This window comes from Meles meles, chromosome 2 (genome assembly GCF_922984935.1).
Source record: "Meles meles chromosome 2, mMelMel3.1 paternal haplotype, whole genome shotgun sequence".
In the NCBI taxonomy this organism is placed as follows: Eukaryota; Metazoa; Chordata; class Mammalia; order Carnivora; family Mustelidae; genus Meles; species Meles meles.
In genome coordinates this window covers 107,268,744-107,285,637 of record NC_060067.1, presented here as the reverse complement: position 1 = coordinate 107,285,637, position 16,894 = coordinate 107,268,744, and the positions used below count along the sequence as shown (strand labels likewise).

General features: G+C 36.2%; 1 protein-coding gene across 2 annotated transcripts in view; it reads right to left on the bottom strand.

The window, feature by feature from the left end:
• MANBA (mannosidase beta) overlaps positions 1-16,894 on the bottom strand; it is a 122,272-nt gene that overhangs the window by 23,032 nt on the left and 82,346 nt on the right. For both annotated transcript variants that reach the window (XM_045998531.1, XM_045998532.1), the window contains one exon: positions 7,867-8,085. In XM_045998531.1, the coding sequence (XP_045854487.1) occupies positions 7,867-8,085 (219 nt within the window). The remainder of the gene's footprint in view (positions 1-7,866; positions 8,086-16,894) is intronic.

Here is a 16,894-nt window from a genome sequence, read left to right as displayed (position 1 = left end):
GCCTTTACCCACTGAGCCACTCAGGCGCCCCTCACTTTGGCATTTCTATCAAAATTCTTATCTTATCAAAACATTATTCCTGTGTTTAGAACACTCATCGTGCTCATTTTTAGATGTCATTTTATCTATTCAAGTAAATAAATTGTCAAAAAAGAATAATGGACTGTAAACAGTATTCTGTTAAAACTGTCAATTCTTTGACAAGAATAAAATATGACTATTAAGACAGTAAATGCTTAGCACTTGCTTATTTGTTTCTCAATTACTACTAAATATATTTGACATATACAGATGTTTAATTTTGATATAGCTGAAGACAAAAACCAAACAATGATACTCTAACAGTAAATCTTTTTTTTAGAGCCAGGCACAATTTATGTGATCTGTCATCTCTTTGAGAAGCTATCATCAGGTCAAGATATAAACAAACAAACAAACAAAAATACCACATACATACTAGTAGTGTAACTTTTAGAGAAAAATAGACAATCATTCTGGCTTCTAGGTCTATGATTTAATGCCCTTTTAGCATTTGAAAAAGATATAAGACAACTGCTGTCTACACCTGAAAACATCAGTTTAATCCAGGTTATACAAAGGCTTTGGAAAACCACCTACCTACCGCACACTCAAAAACCCCTAAAAATTAAAAATATTAATCCCTGTTCATAAAATATGACTTGTAATTCCCTAGAATCATGCAAGGCATAGACCAATCACCTTAAAAGGAAAAAACTACTCTTTAGGAATTTATTTATAGTAAAATGTAAGTAGTGCACATTACTCATGTTTGATGTGGAAGTTTTTCCAAATTATATGTATTTCCCAAAACTGGTATCACCAGACAGTTTAGAGAACACTAATTACTTCAATTACTCACTTAAAAGAGATATTAGTATTTACAGTCATCTTGTACACATTTGAGGTATACACACCTTTACCAACCGCCTTCCTTTCCTTTTTAAAGCCTGAAACACATCTTCAGGCTTCTCAGCCTTGACTGGTAATGATATGAATGTATCCCATAACTGGTAAACTTGATCTTCTGTTATGTGGAAAGCTTTCTAACTTCTGATAGTCAAGGTTGGAGAGTCTTACAAATTTCAGCCATAACAACATGATCAGTAGGAATTAGAAAGTGCCAGACAAGGCTCTCATTGTTTTAAGAATATTACCTCACTCAATCCTCACGACAACTCTACAAGTCAGTATTATTATCACTCTCTTTCAGAGATGAGGCACAGAAAGGTTCAGTAATTTGTCCAAGATCCTAAGCTTGTTGGCATAGTCTAGCTCCAGCCTCTAGTTCTTTGAACTTAGATGCCTCTGAAGAAAATAAAACTTCCATACAAATCCTATGGCTAGAATGGACTGTATTAATAATAATAGCTTACATTTTTGGGTTGCCACTATGTGTCAAGAACTGTGCTAAGTGCTTCAAAGTGTAAATTAACTTCAAAGTGTAAATTAACTCAAAGTGTAAAATCCTCACACATGACCACATGCACACATGCATGCTTGCGTGCATACACACACACACACACACACACACACACACACACTCCCTCTCTCTCTCTCTCTCCCTCCCTTCCTCCTTCCCCACCCCCGAGGTATTTTACCACTACTAAACCCAATTTTCAGATGAGGACACTAAAATTCATAAAGATTAAATAATTTGTCCAAGGCAATATAGCTAGTGTTTGGCAGTTCTAGTATTTTTTTTTTAAAGATTTTATTTATTTGACAGACAGAAATCACAAGGAGGCAGAGAGAGAGAGGAGGAAGCAGGCTCCCTGCAGAGCAGAGAGTCCGATGCGGGGCTCGATCCCAGGATCATGAGATCATGACCTGGGATCATGACCTGAGCGGAAGGCAGAGGCTTAACCCACAGAGCCACCTAGTTGCCCTGGCAGTTCTAGTATTAAAATCCAAATCTTTTTAATCCATAGCCCAAGCTTTTAATCACTATGCAATACTGACAATGGACTATTGAAAATATGATTATTTTGGGTGACTGGGTGGTTCAGTTGGTTAGGCCACTGCCTTTGGCTCAGGTCATGATCCCTATAAATGGATCGGGTTCCCAGCTCCACGGGGAGTCTGCTTCTCCCTCTGACCTTCTCCCCTTTCATGCCCTCTCTCTCAAATAAATAAAAAAATCTTTAAAAAAAGAAAATATGATTATTTGACAAAGAAGTAATGCATCCTAAACTAGAAAGGGACATTTTAATATTTTTGTTAAATATATGGGGGAAAAAAACCTCTAACTAAAAAACCCAAGTTTTATGTAAAGTTATTCTTTTGGTTTCTTTCATTTTCCCAATTACCTAATCCAAATCCTCAACTAAGCAATGTAGTTCAAAAAAGAGGAATGGTTAAATCAAGGGTTCATAATGAATAGTACATACAGAACTTAGCTTCACCTTTCCCTATGTTAAAACACAATGTTCTGTATCTTTGAACATCATCAGGCATTTCACAAAAACACGGCAACTGCATTATTATCAGAAGGTAAACAGAAAGGCTAATAGATTTAAGAAAAAGGTTTAGCGATTTATAACACTCATCCCTCCCAAAAATGTGAAATGAAAATGGTTCAGCTTCTGTGTTAGAGAGTAAGCTTGAATCCAGATATCCTACTTGCTCTCTGGGGATAATGATGGAACTTTCACTCTCTAGCACCTTGATTTCCTTCCAGACCTCAATCAAAGGGTTGGGGGAGGGAGTAGATTACTGCTAAATGAAACAATGGGTCTCTGGTAAAGAGCATCTGCTCAGTAAATATTTTTGCTTCTTTCATTCCTTCCTTCCCATTCTAACACCTATTCCTACCTGAGTCAGGATACTCAACTCCATCCTCCTTCATTTTGAAACAACAGTATTCCTAAAAAATCCACCTTATAATATGGGAGTGCTAAAAAAAAGAAAACAAGGGGTAGATCTAAGGTTATGACATTGCTCATTAAAGTTAAAAATATAGGGCCGCCTGGGTGGCTCAGTGGTTACGCATCTGCCTTTGGCTCAGGTCATGACCTCAGGGTGCTAAGATCAAGTCCCACATCAGGTTCCCTGCTCAGCAGGGAGTCTGCTTCTCTCTGTCCCTGCGCATACTCTCTCTCTAATGCTCTCTCAAGTAAATAAATAAAATCTTAAAAAAAAATAAAGTTAAGGGGCGCCTGGGTGGCTCAGTGGTTTAAACCTCTGCCTTCGGCTCAGGTCATGATTTCAGGGTCCTGGGATCGAGCCCCGCATCGGGCTCTCTGCTCAGTGAGGAGCCTGTTTCTCCCTCTCTCTCTGCATGCCTCTCTGCCTACTTGTGACCTCTCTCTCTGTCAAATAAATAAATAAAATCTTTAAAAAAAAATAATAAAAAAAAATAAAGTTAAAAACACAATATAACTGCATTGTGTGGAAGCAAAAATAGTTGGGTTCAGGTGGTAAAATTGAGGAAGATTTTGAAACTGTCTTAAAATTTTTTTGTGGTTACTTTACACAATAGGGGAGGGGAAACAAAAACTACAAGTACATGATTATTTTTATGACTTTTTTAAAAGTTCATATTTATTTTAAGAGAGCGCACCTGCATATATGATTTGGGGAGGGGCGGAGGGAGACAAGAATTTCAAGCAGACTCTGTGCTGAGTGCAGAGTTCAAAGCGGGCCTCCAGCCCATAACCTGAGATCATGACTTAAGCCAAAATCAAGAGTTGGACACTTAACAGACTGAGCCACCAAGGGAACCCCAGGTACATGATTATTTTAGTCGATGCAGAAAAAGAGCATTTGACAGAATCCAACACCCTTTTATGATATAAGCACTCAACCAACTAGGAATAAAAGGGAACTTTCTCAACCTGATAAAAGGCATATATGAAAAACCTACAGTCGGGGCACCTGGGTGGCTCAGTGCGTTAAGCCTCTGCCTTCAGCTCGGGTCATGATCTCAGGGTCCTGGGATCGAGCCCCGCATCGGGCTCTCTACTAAATGGGGAGTCAGCTTCCCCCTCTCTCTCTGCCTGCCTCTCTGCCTACTTGTGACCTCTGTCAAATAAATAAGTAAAAATCTTTTTTTTTTTTAAGATTTTATTTATTTATTTGTCAGAGAGAGAGAGAGAGAGAGGGAGCACAGGCAGACAGAGTGGCAGGCAGAGTGGCAGGCAGAGGCAGAGGGAGAAACAGGCTCCCTGCCGAGCAAGGAGCCCGATGTGGGACTTGATCCCAGGACGCTAGGATCATGACCTGAGCTGAAGGCAGCTGCTTAACCAACTGAGCCACCCAGGCGTCCCAAAGTAAAAATCTTAAAAAAAAAAAAAAAAAAAAAGTAAAAAGAAAAAAAAAGAAAAACCTACAGTTAACATCTTACTAAACAGTAAAAGACTAATAGCTTTCTCCCTAAGAAAAGGTGTCTGTTCTCACCATTTCTATTCTACATTGTACTGGAGGTTCTAGCCAGGGCAATTAGCCTAGAAAAGTTAATAAAAGGCATCCATATTGAAAAGGAAAAAGTAGAACTAATTCTATCTGCAGATGACATGCTCTTAAATATAGAAAACACAGAGGATTCACAAAAACTATTAAAGCTAATAAATAACTTCTGCAAGGTTGCAGAATATATGTTCAATCTACAAAAATCAACTGTCTCTTTATATACTAGTAATGAACAATGTGAAAATAAATTAAGAAAAAAATTCTACTTACAAAAAGAATAAAATACTTGGGAACAAATTTAACCAAAGAAGTATAAATTTCGTACAATGAGACTACAAAATAGTGAAAGAAGACATCACATATTCATGGATCAGAAAACATCTTATTGTTAAAACGGTAATACTTCTGCAAACTAATCTACTGATTCAACACAATCCCTATCAAAATCTGAGTGGACTTTTCTGCAGGAACTGCCAAGGTGATCCTAAAATTGATATGTAAATGGAAGGCACCCAGAACAGTCAAAACAATCTTGAAAAGAGGAACAAAGTTAGTGAACTCACACTTCCTGCTTTCGAAACTCACTCCAAAGCTGTAAGTAATCATGACAGTGCATACTGGCATAAAAAAGACAGGCAGATCAATGGAAATAAATTGAGAATCCAGAAATAAACCTTAACATTTATGGTTAATTGATTCTGACAAAGCGGTCAAGAAAATCAATGGGGGAAAGAATAAGCTTTCAATAAATGATGTCTGGATAACTAGATATCCACATGCAAAAAAAAAAAAAAAGAACCTGGACACTTACCTCACACCATATAGAATAATTATCTCAAAAGAGATCACAGATCTAAATTTAAGAGCTAAAACTAAAAGACAACACAGGAGTAAACCTTTGTGATCTTAGGTTAGAAAATGGTTACTTAGATACAATAGCAAAAGCACAAGAGATAAAAGAGAAGACCGATAAGGACTTCATCAAAATTTAAAACTTCTGGGGCACCTGGGTGGCTCAGTCAGTTAACCATCTGCCTTTGACTCAGGTTCTGATCCCAGGGTCCTGGGATCGAGTCCCACATCAGGCTTCTTGCTCAGGAGGGAGCCTGCTTCCTCTTCCACTGCCCCTCTCCCTGCTTGTACTCTCTCTCACTTTAATGAATAAGTAAAAAATCTTAAAAAATTAAAACTTTCGTGCTTTAAATGACACCATCAACTAAGTAAAAAGAAAACACACAAACTAGGAGAAAATATTTGCAAAACATAAACCTGATTTAAAAAATATCCAGAATATATGTATAACTCTTGAAAAATATTTTTTAATTTAAATTCAACTTAGTTAACATATAGTGTATTATTAGTTTCAGGGGTAGAATTTAGTGATTCATCAGCTGCATATGTATGGAGCCAGTGCTCATTACATCAAGTGCCCTCCTTAATGCCCATCACCCAGTTACCCCGTCCCCTCAGCACCTACCCTCCAGCAACCCTGTCTGTTCCCTATAGTTAAGAGTTCCTTATGGTTTGCCTCCCTCTCTCCTTTTATCTTATTTTATTTTTCCTTCTCTTCCCCTTCTGTTCATCTGTTCATCTGTTTTATTTTTTAAATTTCACATGAGTGAAATCATACGGTATGTCTTTCTCTGACTGGCTTATTTCACGTAGCCTAATGTAGTCCAGTTCCATCCACGTCATTGCAAATGGCAAGATTTCATTCTTTTTGATGGCTGAGTAGTATTTCAATGTGTGTGTGTGTGTGTGTGTGTGTGTGTGTGTATATATATACCACATCATCTTTATCCATCCATTTGTTGATGGACATCTGAGTTCTTTCCATGTTTTGGCTACTGCAGATACTGCTGCTATAAACACTGGCACAATTCAATAATAAAAAGACAACCCAAATTAAAAAATAGGCAAAGGGTTTTTGAATAGACATCTCTCTAAGGAAAATATACAAATGGCCAAAAAGCACATGAAAAGAAGCTCAACATCATTAGCCATGAAGAAAAAGCAAATTTTCTGTAAATGCTAATCTCCAGGGAAATGTTAAAAAACACAAAAAGGGAAATTTAGTGTTGACAAAGATGTAGAGAAATTGGAACCTTCATACATTTCCTGGTGGTAATGTAAAATGGTGCGGTGTTTGCAAACTATGGGAAATAGTTTGGCAGTTCCTTGGAATGTTAAACATACAGTTACCATATGGCCCAGCAATTCCACTCCTAAGTGTATACTTAATAGAACTGAAGACATTGTTCACAAAAAAAAAAATGTATACAAATATTCACATGGCTATTATTATTCATAATGGCCAAAAAGTGGGATACATAATGTACATCAACTGATGAATGGATAAACAAAATATAGTATATCCACATGATGCAATACTATTCAGCAGTAAAAAAAAGAATGACAAACTACTACATGACAGAACATGGATAAATCTTGAAAACTTTATGCTGAGTCAAAGAAGCCAGCCTAAAAAGATCACATAGCTTATGATTCTAATATATGAATTGCGCAGAAAAGGCAAATGTATATACATACAAAGCAGATTAGTGGGGCCTAGAGCCGGGGTTGGAGGAACTAAGATAGTGGGGAGTAATGTGGGTACAGAGTTTCGCTGGAGTGCTGAAAATGCTCTAAAACTAGGTCACGGTTAACAAATAAAATCTTAAAAACAAACAAACAAAAAACTAGGTCATGGTGATGGCTGAACAACTCTGTGAATATACCAAAAAACCATGAAAGTGCAGGTTTTAAATGGGTGGATTGTATGGTCAGTGAATTATATCTCAATTAGGAACACATACAACTCTGAAATAAAATCCACCTATGAAACTGAATCTGTAGGAACAAAGAAAGTGAAATGCCATAGTGAAAGTCAGATACAGCAACATGAAAGAAAAAGAAGGAAGGGGAGGAGGAAATAAAAGACGAAGGAGAGGAGACAAAAGAAAAGAAATAATTCGACCTGGTAACATTAGATAAAACTTTACTTTATCACATTCATTTCTCTTACCATCCAGTTCTGAATATCTGTAAGTGGTAACAGTTGTGGGATATACAGAAAGTAGCAAGCGAGAATTACTTTCATGCATGATAAGAAGTCAGGCTTAAGCAACCACTGGTTCCCATTTAATTTTTGTAAATGTAAGTGAAGGAACATAATTAAAAGCAGGATCAAAAAGTTATAATCCTCAAAATGATGACTACAAGAAATTTAGCTCCTCAAACTTTAAAGAAAAAAAGTTCTCTTCTATGATCTTTTTCAACTTTCATTTAAACACTAAGCACATTTCCTTAGACTGTCTATGGCCATACCACCCCGAACACACCCAACCTTGTCTCATTTGACTTTCTGAACCTCTGTTGAGAATGACATATGCCTGTCACCTACCATTCTGAATCACTGGGAAATCAAAAGTGGCTTACCTTTTTTAATGTACTGAAGGAAGGCCAGGACTGATATCCATATTCAGATACAAATCGAGCTTTTGGGAAAACTTTCCAATCCCAGCAATCACTTGTGTAGTCATAAAAATGTACATCACCAAAATTCTTGTCATATGGGTTGACAGAGAGCCAGCCTTCTTTAACAGATTCGGCCCCATTTGTAGGGCTAGATACGATAAAAGGACGAGTCTTGTCTTCCTGAGTCCAGAAATAAAATTATTAAAGAGACATTTTCACCCAGTAAAGTAAAATCATTCACTTTTTTATTAAGTGTTTGTTTTAATTCCAATATAGTTAACATACAGTGTTACATTAGTTGCAGGTGCTGATGCAACATTTCCAGTCGTCACCCAGTGCTCAACATGACAAGTATCCTCCTTAATCCTTATCACCTATCTCACCCATCCCCCTCACCCACCTCCCTCTAGTAATCATCAGCTTGTTCTCTATAATTAAGAGTCTATTTCTTGGTTTCTCTCTCTTTTTCTTTTCTCTTTTTTTCCTCTGCTTATTTTTTTCTTAAATTCCACATATGAGTGAGATCGTAATGGTATTTGTCTTTCTCTGACTTAATTCACTTAGCATTATACTCTCTAGCTCCACCCATATCGGTGTAAATGGCAAGATTCCATTCTTTTTTATGGCTGAGCAATATTCCATTATATATATACCATAGACACACACACACACACACACACACACACACACACATATATCATCTTTACCTATTCATCTGTCATGGACATTTGGGCTGCTTCCATAATTTGGCTATTGTAAATAATGCTGCTATAAACACAGGGGGGCATATATCCCTTTGAATTAGTGTTTTTGTATTTTGGGGGTAGATACCCAGTAGTGTGATTACTAGATAGCCAGGTCTGTTTTTAACCTTCTGAGGAAACTCCATACTGTTTTCCATAGAGGTTGCACCAGTTTGCATTCCCACCAACAGTGCACAAGGGTTCCCCTTTCTCTGCATTCTCCCCAACATCTGTTGTTTCTTGTGTTTTTTATTTTAGCTGATCTGACAGGTGTGAGTGATATCTCACTATAGTTTGATCTGCATTTTCCTGCCGGTGAGTGATGCTGACCATCATTTCATGTGTCTGTTGGCTGTCTTATGTCTTCTTTGGAGAAATGTCTGTTTATGTCAGATCATTTACTTTTTAAAAAAACACTGTCAAGTTCCAGGATGACAAGTGACTGCAGAAAAATAACAGAACCATTAACCTTCTGCATTCAACAACCACTAGCACCTGCTATACACCAATCCTTTATATCCTTTTGTAATTAACACAGCTTACTCCTCAATACCTGCTCCCAATCTTTTTCAAGAATGCTGTGCCTCTACATTACCTTCTACCAACATGGGTAGTGTACAGTCTACTGCAGAATTTCTCATCCTTGGCACTACTGACATTCTGTGCTTGATAAGCTTTGTTCATGGGTGACCAGGAAAAGGGAGCAAGGGGAGACGGAATGTTTAGCAGCATCCCTGGCCTCTACCCACTAGATACTAGTAGTACCCCGTACACACACCAGAAAATGTCTACAGACATTGCCAAATGTGCCCTTGTCCCTTAGAGGACAAACTCGCCTCTCCTTAAGAAACACAGGTCCAGTGCTTAAGAATTAGATGCCAAAGTTCAGGATATAAAATTAATATCCAGAAATAAATAGTATTTCTACACACTAAAAACAAACTAGCAGGAAGAGAATTTTTAAAATTATATAACTTTTTTCCTTTTTTAAGATTTATTTATTTATTTATTCGACAGAGAGAGACAGCGAGAGAGAGAGAACACAAGCAGGGAGAGTGGGAGAGGGAGAAGCAGGCTCCCTGCTAAGCAGGGAGCCTGATATGGGGCTTGATCCCAGGACCCGGAATCATGACCAGAGTGGCAAAGGCAGCCGCTTAATCAACTGAGCCACCCAAGCATCCCAAGAAGGAGAAATTTTAAAACAACACCCTTTAAAAATGCACCAAAAACCATAAAATACCTAGGAATAAACTTAACCAAAGAGATGAAAGACCTCTACTCTGAATACTATAAAACACTGATGAAAGAGATTGAAGATGACCCAAATAAATGGAAAGAAATCCCAGGTTATGGGCTGAAAGAACCAATATTATTTGAATGTCCATACTCCTCAAAGTAATCCACAGATTCAGTGCAATCCCTATCAAAATACCAACAGCGTTTTTTTTTTTTTTTTACAAAACTAGAACAAATAATACTAAAATTTGTATGAAATCAGAAAAGACCCCAAATAGCCAAAGCAATCTTGAAAAAGAAAAACAAAGCTTGGAGATGTCAAAGTTCCAGATCTCGAGATATACTACACAGCAGTAGTAATCAATATAGTATGGTACTGGTATAAAAACAGATACACAGATGGGTGGAATAGAATGGAGAGCCCAAAATAAACCACCGATTATATGGTCAGTTAATCTGTGACAAAGGAGGCAAGAATATACAATGGGAAAAGACGGTCTCCTCAATAAATGGTGCTGGGAGAAATGGACGGCTACATGCAAAAGAATAAAACTGTATCACTCTTTAACATCATAAACAAAAATAAAGTCAAAATGGATTAAGGACCCAAATGTGAGGTCTGAAATCATAAAGACCTTAAAAGCCATAAAAAAACACAGGCAGTAATTTCTCTGACATTGGCCATAGGATCCTTTTTCTTTATAGGTCTCTTCATGCAAGAAAAACAAAAGCAAAAATAAATTATTTGGATAACATCAAAATAAAAGATTTACACAGCAAAGGAAAGCACAGCCAGCATGCGTGTGCGCATACACACACACACACACACACACACAATATGTCAAGAACATGTACAACTCAATACCAAACCCTGAATAATTCAATTAAAAAATGGGCAGAGGACTTAAATAGACATTTTTCCAAAAAAGACATAAAGATATCCAATGGACACATGAAAAGATCCTCAACACCACTTGTCATCAGGAAAATGCAATTCAATACTAAAATATCACTTTATACCTATCAGAATGGCTAAAACCAAAAACACAAGAAACAAGTGTTGGTGAGGATATGGAAAAAGGGGAACCCTTGTGCACTGTTGGTAGGAATGCAAATTGGTGTGGCCACAGTGTAAAACAGTATGGAAGTGCTTTGAAAAATTAAAAACAGAAATACCATATAATCCAATAATTCTACTACTACAGGTATTTACACAAAGAAAATGAACACACTAATTCAAAAAGACACATGTACTTCTGTGTTTATTGCAATGTTATTTACAACAATCAATATATTGAAGCAATCTAAGTGTCCATCAATAGACAAATGGATAAGGAAGATGTGGAACATATATATATATTCCATTATATATATATTATATTTATATAATTCCATTTTATGTACCCTATTTTATATATATATATATATATATATAATTATATATATATATATATAATTATATATATATAATTATATATATATATATATAATTATATATATATATATATATAAAATTATATATATATATAATGGAATACGGCACAGCCATAAAAAGATAAGATTGTGTCATTTGAGATGGACCTTGAGGATACTATGGATGGATGCACCCAGAGAATATTATGGTAAGTGAAATAAGTTCAGACTGAGAAACACAAATATTATATGATTTTACTCACAAGTGGAATCTAAAACAAAAACAAAAACAAATGAATAGACAAACAAAAAGCAGAATCAGACCTATAAATACATAGAATAAACTGACTGTTGTCAGAGGTGGATGGGTCAGCAGCTAGGCAAAATGGGTAAAGGGGAGTGGGAGATGCAGGGTCCCCATTATGGAATGAATAGGTCATGGGAATAAAAGGCATAGCAGGAGAAAAAAAAGGAAATAATAGAGGATATTGAGTCAGAATGACTTGAGTTTTAAATCTCAAGTCAGAACCTTATTATTTTTGGACAGATCTAAGCTTCAACAGTCTCATCTTCAAAATGGGCAAAATAACAGTACCTACTTCACAGGACTACAGTAAATGGTAAAGAACTCATGTGTAGAAGACATGGTTAAATTTCACCGAAATTCATGTTCTCATTTCCATTATATAGAGCTGTTTCTAGGAAGTGACTTTCTAACCTCTTTGCATCACTGTGGGGCTATATGCCTCCTTCTCATCCTCCTGGAATCATGAGCTCTTAACCACTGAACTGTGAAATGAAAATGCTCAAATATTAAAATCCATTTCTTAAATCTATCAGATATGAAAAATGTAATACCAACACTATGAGTAAAAAGATTATAAATGTTTTATAAATATTAATTAAAGCTTATACCATCATAGGTTGTGTATAGAAAAATTCTTCATGACACATGACTAAGCATATCAGATAAGCTAAAAATCCGAACCTAAGTTTTTCATGAATTCTCACAGAAATGTCTTCACATAAATGAATAATGCCATAAACTGTACATATTTGGGTGCCAAAATCACATACTATTCTTTCCCCTTTTCAAACTGCTTCAGGATATACCTAAATATTTAAAATATCTAATTAGAGATAAAAAATATATAAGGAAAATCAGATTATTAAATCACACATTGAACATTAAAGTTTTTTAAAAGTTATATCCTTCGAAGGCATTAGTACAAAAACAAATGCTGCTTCCTGTCCCTATCAAAAAAAATTAACTTGGGGCGCCTGGGTGGCTCAGTGGTTTAAGCCGCTGCCTTCGGCTCAGGTCATGATCTCAGGGTCCTGGGATCGAGTCCCGCATCGGGCTCTCTGCTCGGCAGGGAGCCTGCTTCCCTCTCACTCTCTCTGCCTGCGTCTCTGCCTACTTGTATCTCTCTGTCAAATAAATAAATTAAAAAAATCTTTAAAAAAAAATTAACTTATATTATCATATAATGTGTATGTAGCAAATACAAGTATAATATGCCTATTAAAAAGTAGTGATGAAAAAGAACCACCATAAAGGGCTCTATGGTGGAGTTGGGAACAAGCTCTTTCCTTTCCCTTTCTCCTTATTTCACATATCAACATATTCATATATATCAAGTTCTGCTTTAGCATTTATAATTACAGAATTTTAAATGACACATTAGACCAAATAGACTTTATAGACAGACACAGTACATACCACCCAAGAGCAACAGAATACACATTCTTCTCAGGTACACATGGAATATTCTCTGAGAGAGATCACCAATTAGGCCATAAATCAAGTCTAACAAATTTAAGAAGACTGAAATCACTCAAGCATATTTTTGGACCCCACGGGTATGGAACTAGAAATCAATTAGAAGAAGAAGGCTGGAAAATTCACAAATACATGGAGATTAAGGAATATGCTACTGAACAAACAATGGATCAACAAAGAAATTGAGAGAAATTGAAAAATACCTTGAGACAAATGAAAATGGAAAATACAACATACCAAAATGTATGAGATGCAGCAAAAGCAGTTTAAGAGGAAAGATCAGAGATAAATGACCATTTCAAGAAAGACGAAAAATGTCAAATAAAGAACCTAACTTATCATCTTATTAAACTAGAAAAAGAAGAACAAACATGGCCCCAAGTTAGCAGAAGGAAGGAAATAACAAAGACCAGAGCAGAAATAAATGGAATAGAGACTTAAAAGACAAGAGAAAAGATCACTGAAATGAAGAGTTGGTTCCTTAAAAAAACAATAATAAATAAACAAAACTGACAATCCTAATTTAGCCAGACTTGCTTAGGAAAAAAGAGAGAGAGGAGTCAAAATCAGAAATGAAAAAGATGTTACAAATGATATCTCAGAAATACAAAGAACTGTAAGAGACTATTATGAACAACTATACACACAAAAAAATTGAGCAACCTAGAAGAAATGGATAAATTCTTAAAAACATACAACTTTCCAAGATTGAATCATGAATAAATAGAAAAGGTGAACAGACCAATTAACTAGTAAGGAGATTGAATCAATAGTCAAAAATCTCCCAACAAACAAAAATCCAGGACCAGACAACTTCACCAGTGAATTCTACCAAATATTCAAAGAAGAATTAATACCAGTCCTTCTCAAACTCTTGTGGAAAAAAAAAGAGGGAAAACTTCCAAATTCATTTTACAAGACAACCATTACCCTGATACCAAAACCAAATAGGGTCACCAAAAGAAAATTACAGGCCAATAGCCTTGATGAACACAGATGCAGAAGTTCTCAACAAAATACTAATAAACCAAATTCATATAAGTAAAAAGAAAAAGAAACATGTACCATGATCAAGTGGAATTTATTCCAGGGATGTAAAATGGTTCAACACCGGCAAGTCAATCAACATGATAGACCACATTAATAAAATGAAGTATAAAAATCATATGCTCATGTGAGCAAGTGCAGAACAAGTGTCTGACAAAATTCAGCATCCATTTATTATAAAAAGTCTCAACAAAGTGGTTACAGAGGGAACATACCTCAACATAGTAAAGGCCATATAGGACAAAGCCACAGTTAACATCATACTCAATGGTGAAAAACTCAAAACTTCTAAGATCAGGAACAAGACCAGGATGTCAGCTTCCACCCAACAGAGCACTGGAAGTCCTAGCTAGAACAATTAGACAACAGAGGCATACAAACTGGAAAGGAAGAAGTAAAGTTGTCACTCTTTGCAAATGACATGATATTATATGGAAAAAACTCTTAAGACTTCACAAAAACCTTTTAGCATAAATACAGTAAATTGTAGGCTACAAAATCAATATACAGAAATGTGTTGCATTTCTATGTACTAATAATTACTAGCAAGAGAAATTAAGAAAATAATCTTATTTACAACTGCATCAAAAAGAATAAAATATCTAAGAATAAATTTTACCAAGGAAGTGAAAGACTGAAATTATTACTGAAAATTATAAGACACTGAAAACTGGGGTGCCTGGGTGGCTCAGTTGGTTAAGTGTCTGCCTTTGGCTTGGGTCATGATCCCAGGGTCTTGGGACTGAGACCCATGTTGGGCTCCCTGCTCAATGGGAAGCCTTCTCCTCCCTCTCCCACTTCCCCCATTTGTGTTCCCTCTTGCCGTCTCTCTCTCTCTGTCAAATAAATAAATAAAATCTGAAAAAGAAATAAGACACTGAAAATTATAAGACATCGTTAAAAGATACTGAAGAAGACATAAATAAATGAAAAGATATTCTGTACTCATAGACTGGAAGAATTAATACTGCTAAAATGTCCATACTATCCAAAGCAATCTACAGATTCAATGCAATGCCTATCAAAACCACAATGCATTTTTCGCAAAATAGAATGAACAATCCAAAAACTTTTATGGAACCACAAAAGTCTCTGTATAACCAAAGCAATCTTGAGAAAGAAGAACAAATCTGGAGGCATCATGCTTTCTGACCTCAAAACATGTAACAAAACAAAAGTAATTAAAACATTACAGTATTGGCATAAAAACAGACACACAGATCAGTAGAATAGAGAATCAAGAAATAAATTCATATATGTATGGCCAATTAATTTATGACAAAGGAGACAAAAATATACAATGGGGAAAGGACAGTCTCTTCAGCAAATGGTGTTGGAAAAACTGGATAGTCACATGCAAGAGAATGAACCTGAATAACCATCTTCAACCACGCACAAAAGCTAATGCAAAATGGATTAAAGACTTGAATGTAAGATCCAAAATCATAAAACTCCTAAAAGAAAACATAGGTGATAAGCTCCTTGACACTGGTCTTGGCTTGATTTTTTTGGATTTGACACAAAAAGCAAAGGCAACAAAAAAGAACAAGTGGGACTACATTCAAACTAAAAAGGTTCTGTATAGCAAAGGAAACCATCAACATAATAAAAAGGCAACATTCTGAATGGGAGGAAATACTTGCAATCATATTAAGGGATACCCAAAATACATAAAGAATTTATTTGTCCAACTCAACAGTAAAAAACAAACAATTAAGAAATGAACTAGGGATCTGAACAGACATTTTTTCCAAAGAAGACATACAGATAGCCACTTTACATGAAAAGGAAATGCAAACCAAGACCACAATGACGTATCATCTGACACCTGTTAGGATGGCTATTATTAAAAAGATAAGAGGTAACAAATGTTAGCAAAGATGTGGAGAAAAGGGAACCCTTGTGCTTTGTTGATGGGAATGTAAGTGGGTATAAGGAAAACAATATGGAGGATACCTAAAAAATTAAATGTAGAACTACCATGTGATCAAGCAATTCTAGTCATGGATATTTACCTGAAAAAAATAAAAACACTAACTCAAAGAGATCTATGTACCCCCATATTCACTGTAGCATTATTTATAATAATCAAGATACTATAACAATCGAAATGTTCATTGATGATGAATAGATAAAGAAAATGTAGCATACACACACACACAATGGAACATGACTCAGCCATAATAAAGAATGAAATCTTGGAGCACCTGGGTGGCTCAGTCAGTTGAGTATCCAACTTTTGATTTTTGGGTCAGGTCATGATCTCAGGCTCAAGGTATCAAACCCTGCATGTCGCTCTGTGCTGGGCATGGAGTCTGCTTGGAATTCTCTCTCTCCCTCTCCCTCTGCCCCTCCCCGCTTGTGATCACTCTTTCTTTCTTAAAAAAAAGGTGGGGGGATGAAATCTTGCCATTTGTGACAACACAGATGGACTTTGAGGGCATTATGCTAAGTGAAATAAGTCAGAGAAAAGCAAATATTGTATGATCTCACTTATATGTGGAATCTAAAAACAACAAAAACAAGCTCATGGAAAGAGAACGGACTGATGGTTGCCAGAGGTGTGAGGTGGGAGGTGAGTGAAATGGGTGAAGGTAGTAAAAAAAATGAAAAAGTAAGAGTCTCTATGTCTCTTAGGAAGGAAGGAAAGAAGGAAGAGGAAGGGAAGGGAGGGAGGGAGGGATTAACGGTGGAAGGAAGAAAGGAAGGGAGGAGGGAGGGGAGGGAGGAAGGAAGGGAAAGGAAGAGTGGGAAGGAGGAAGGAAGG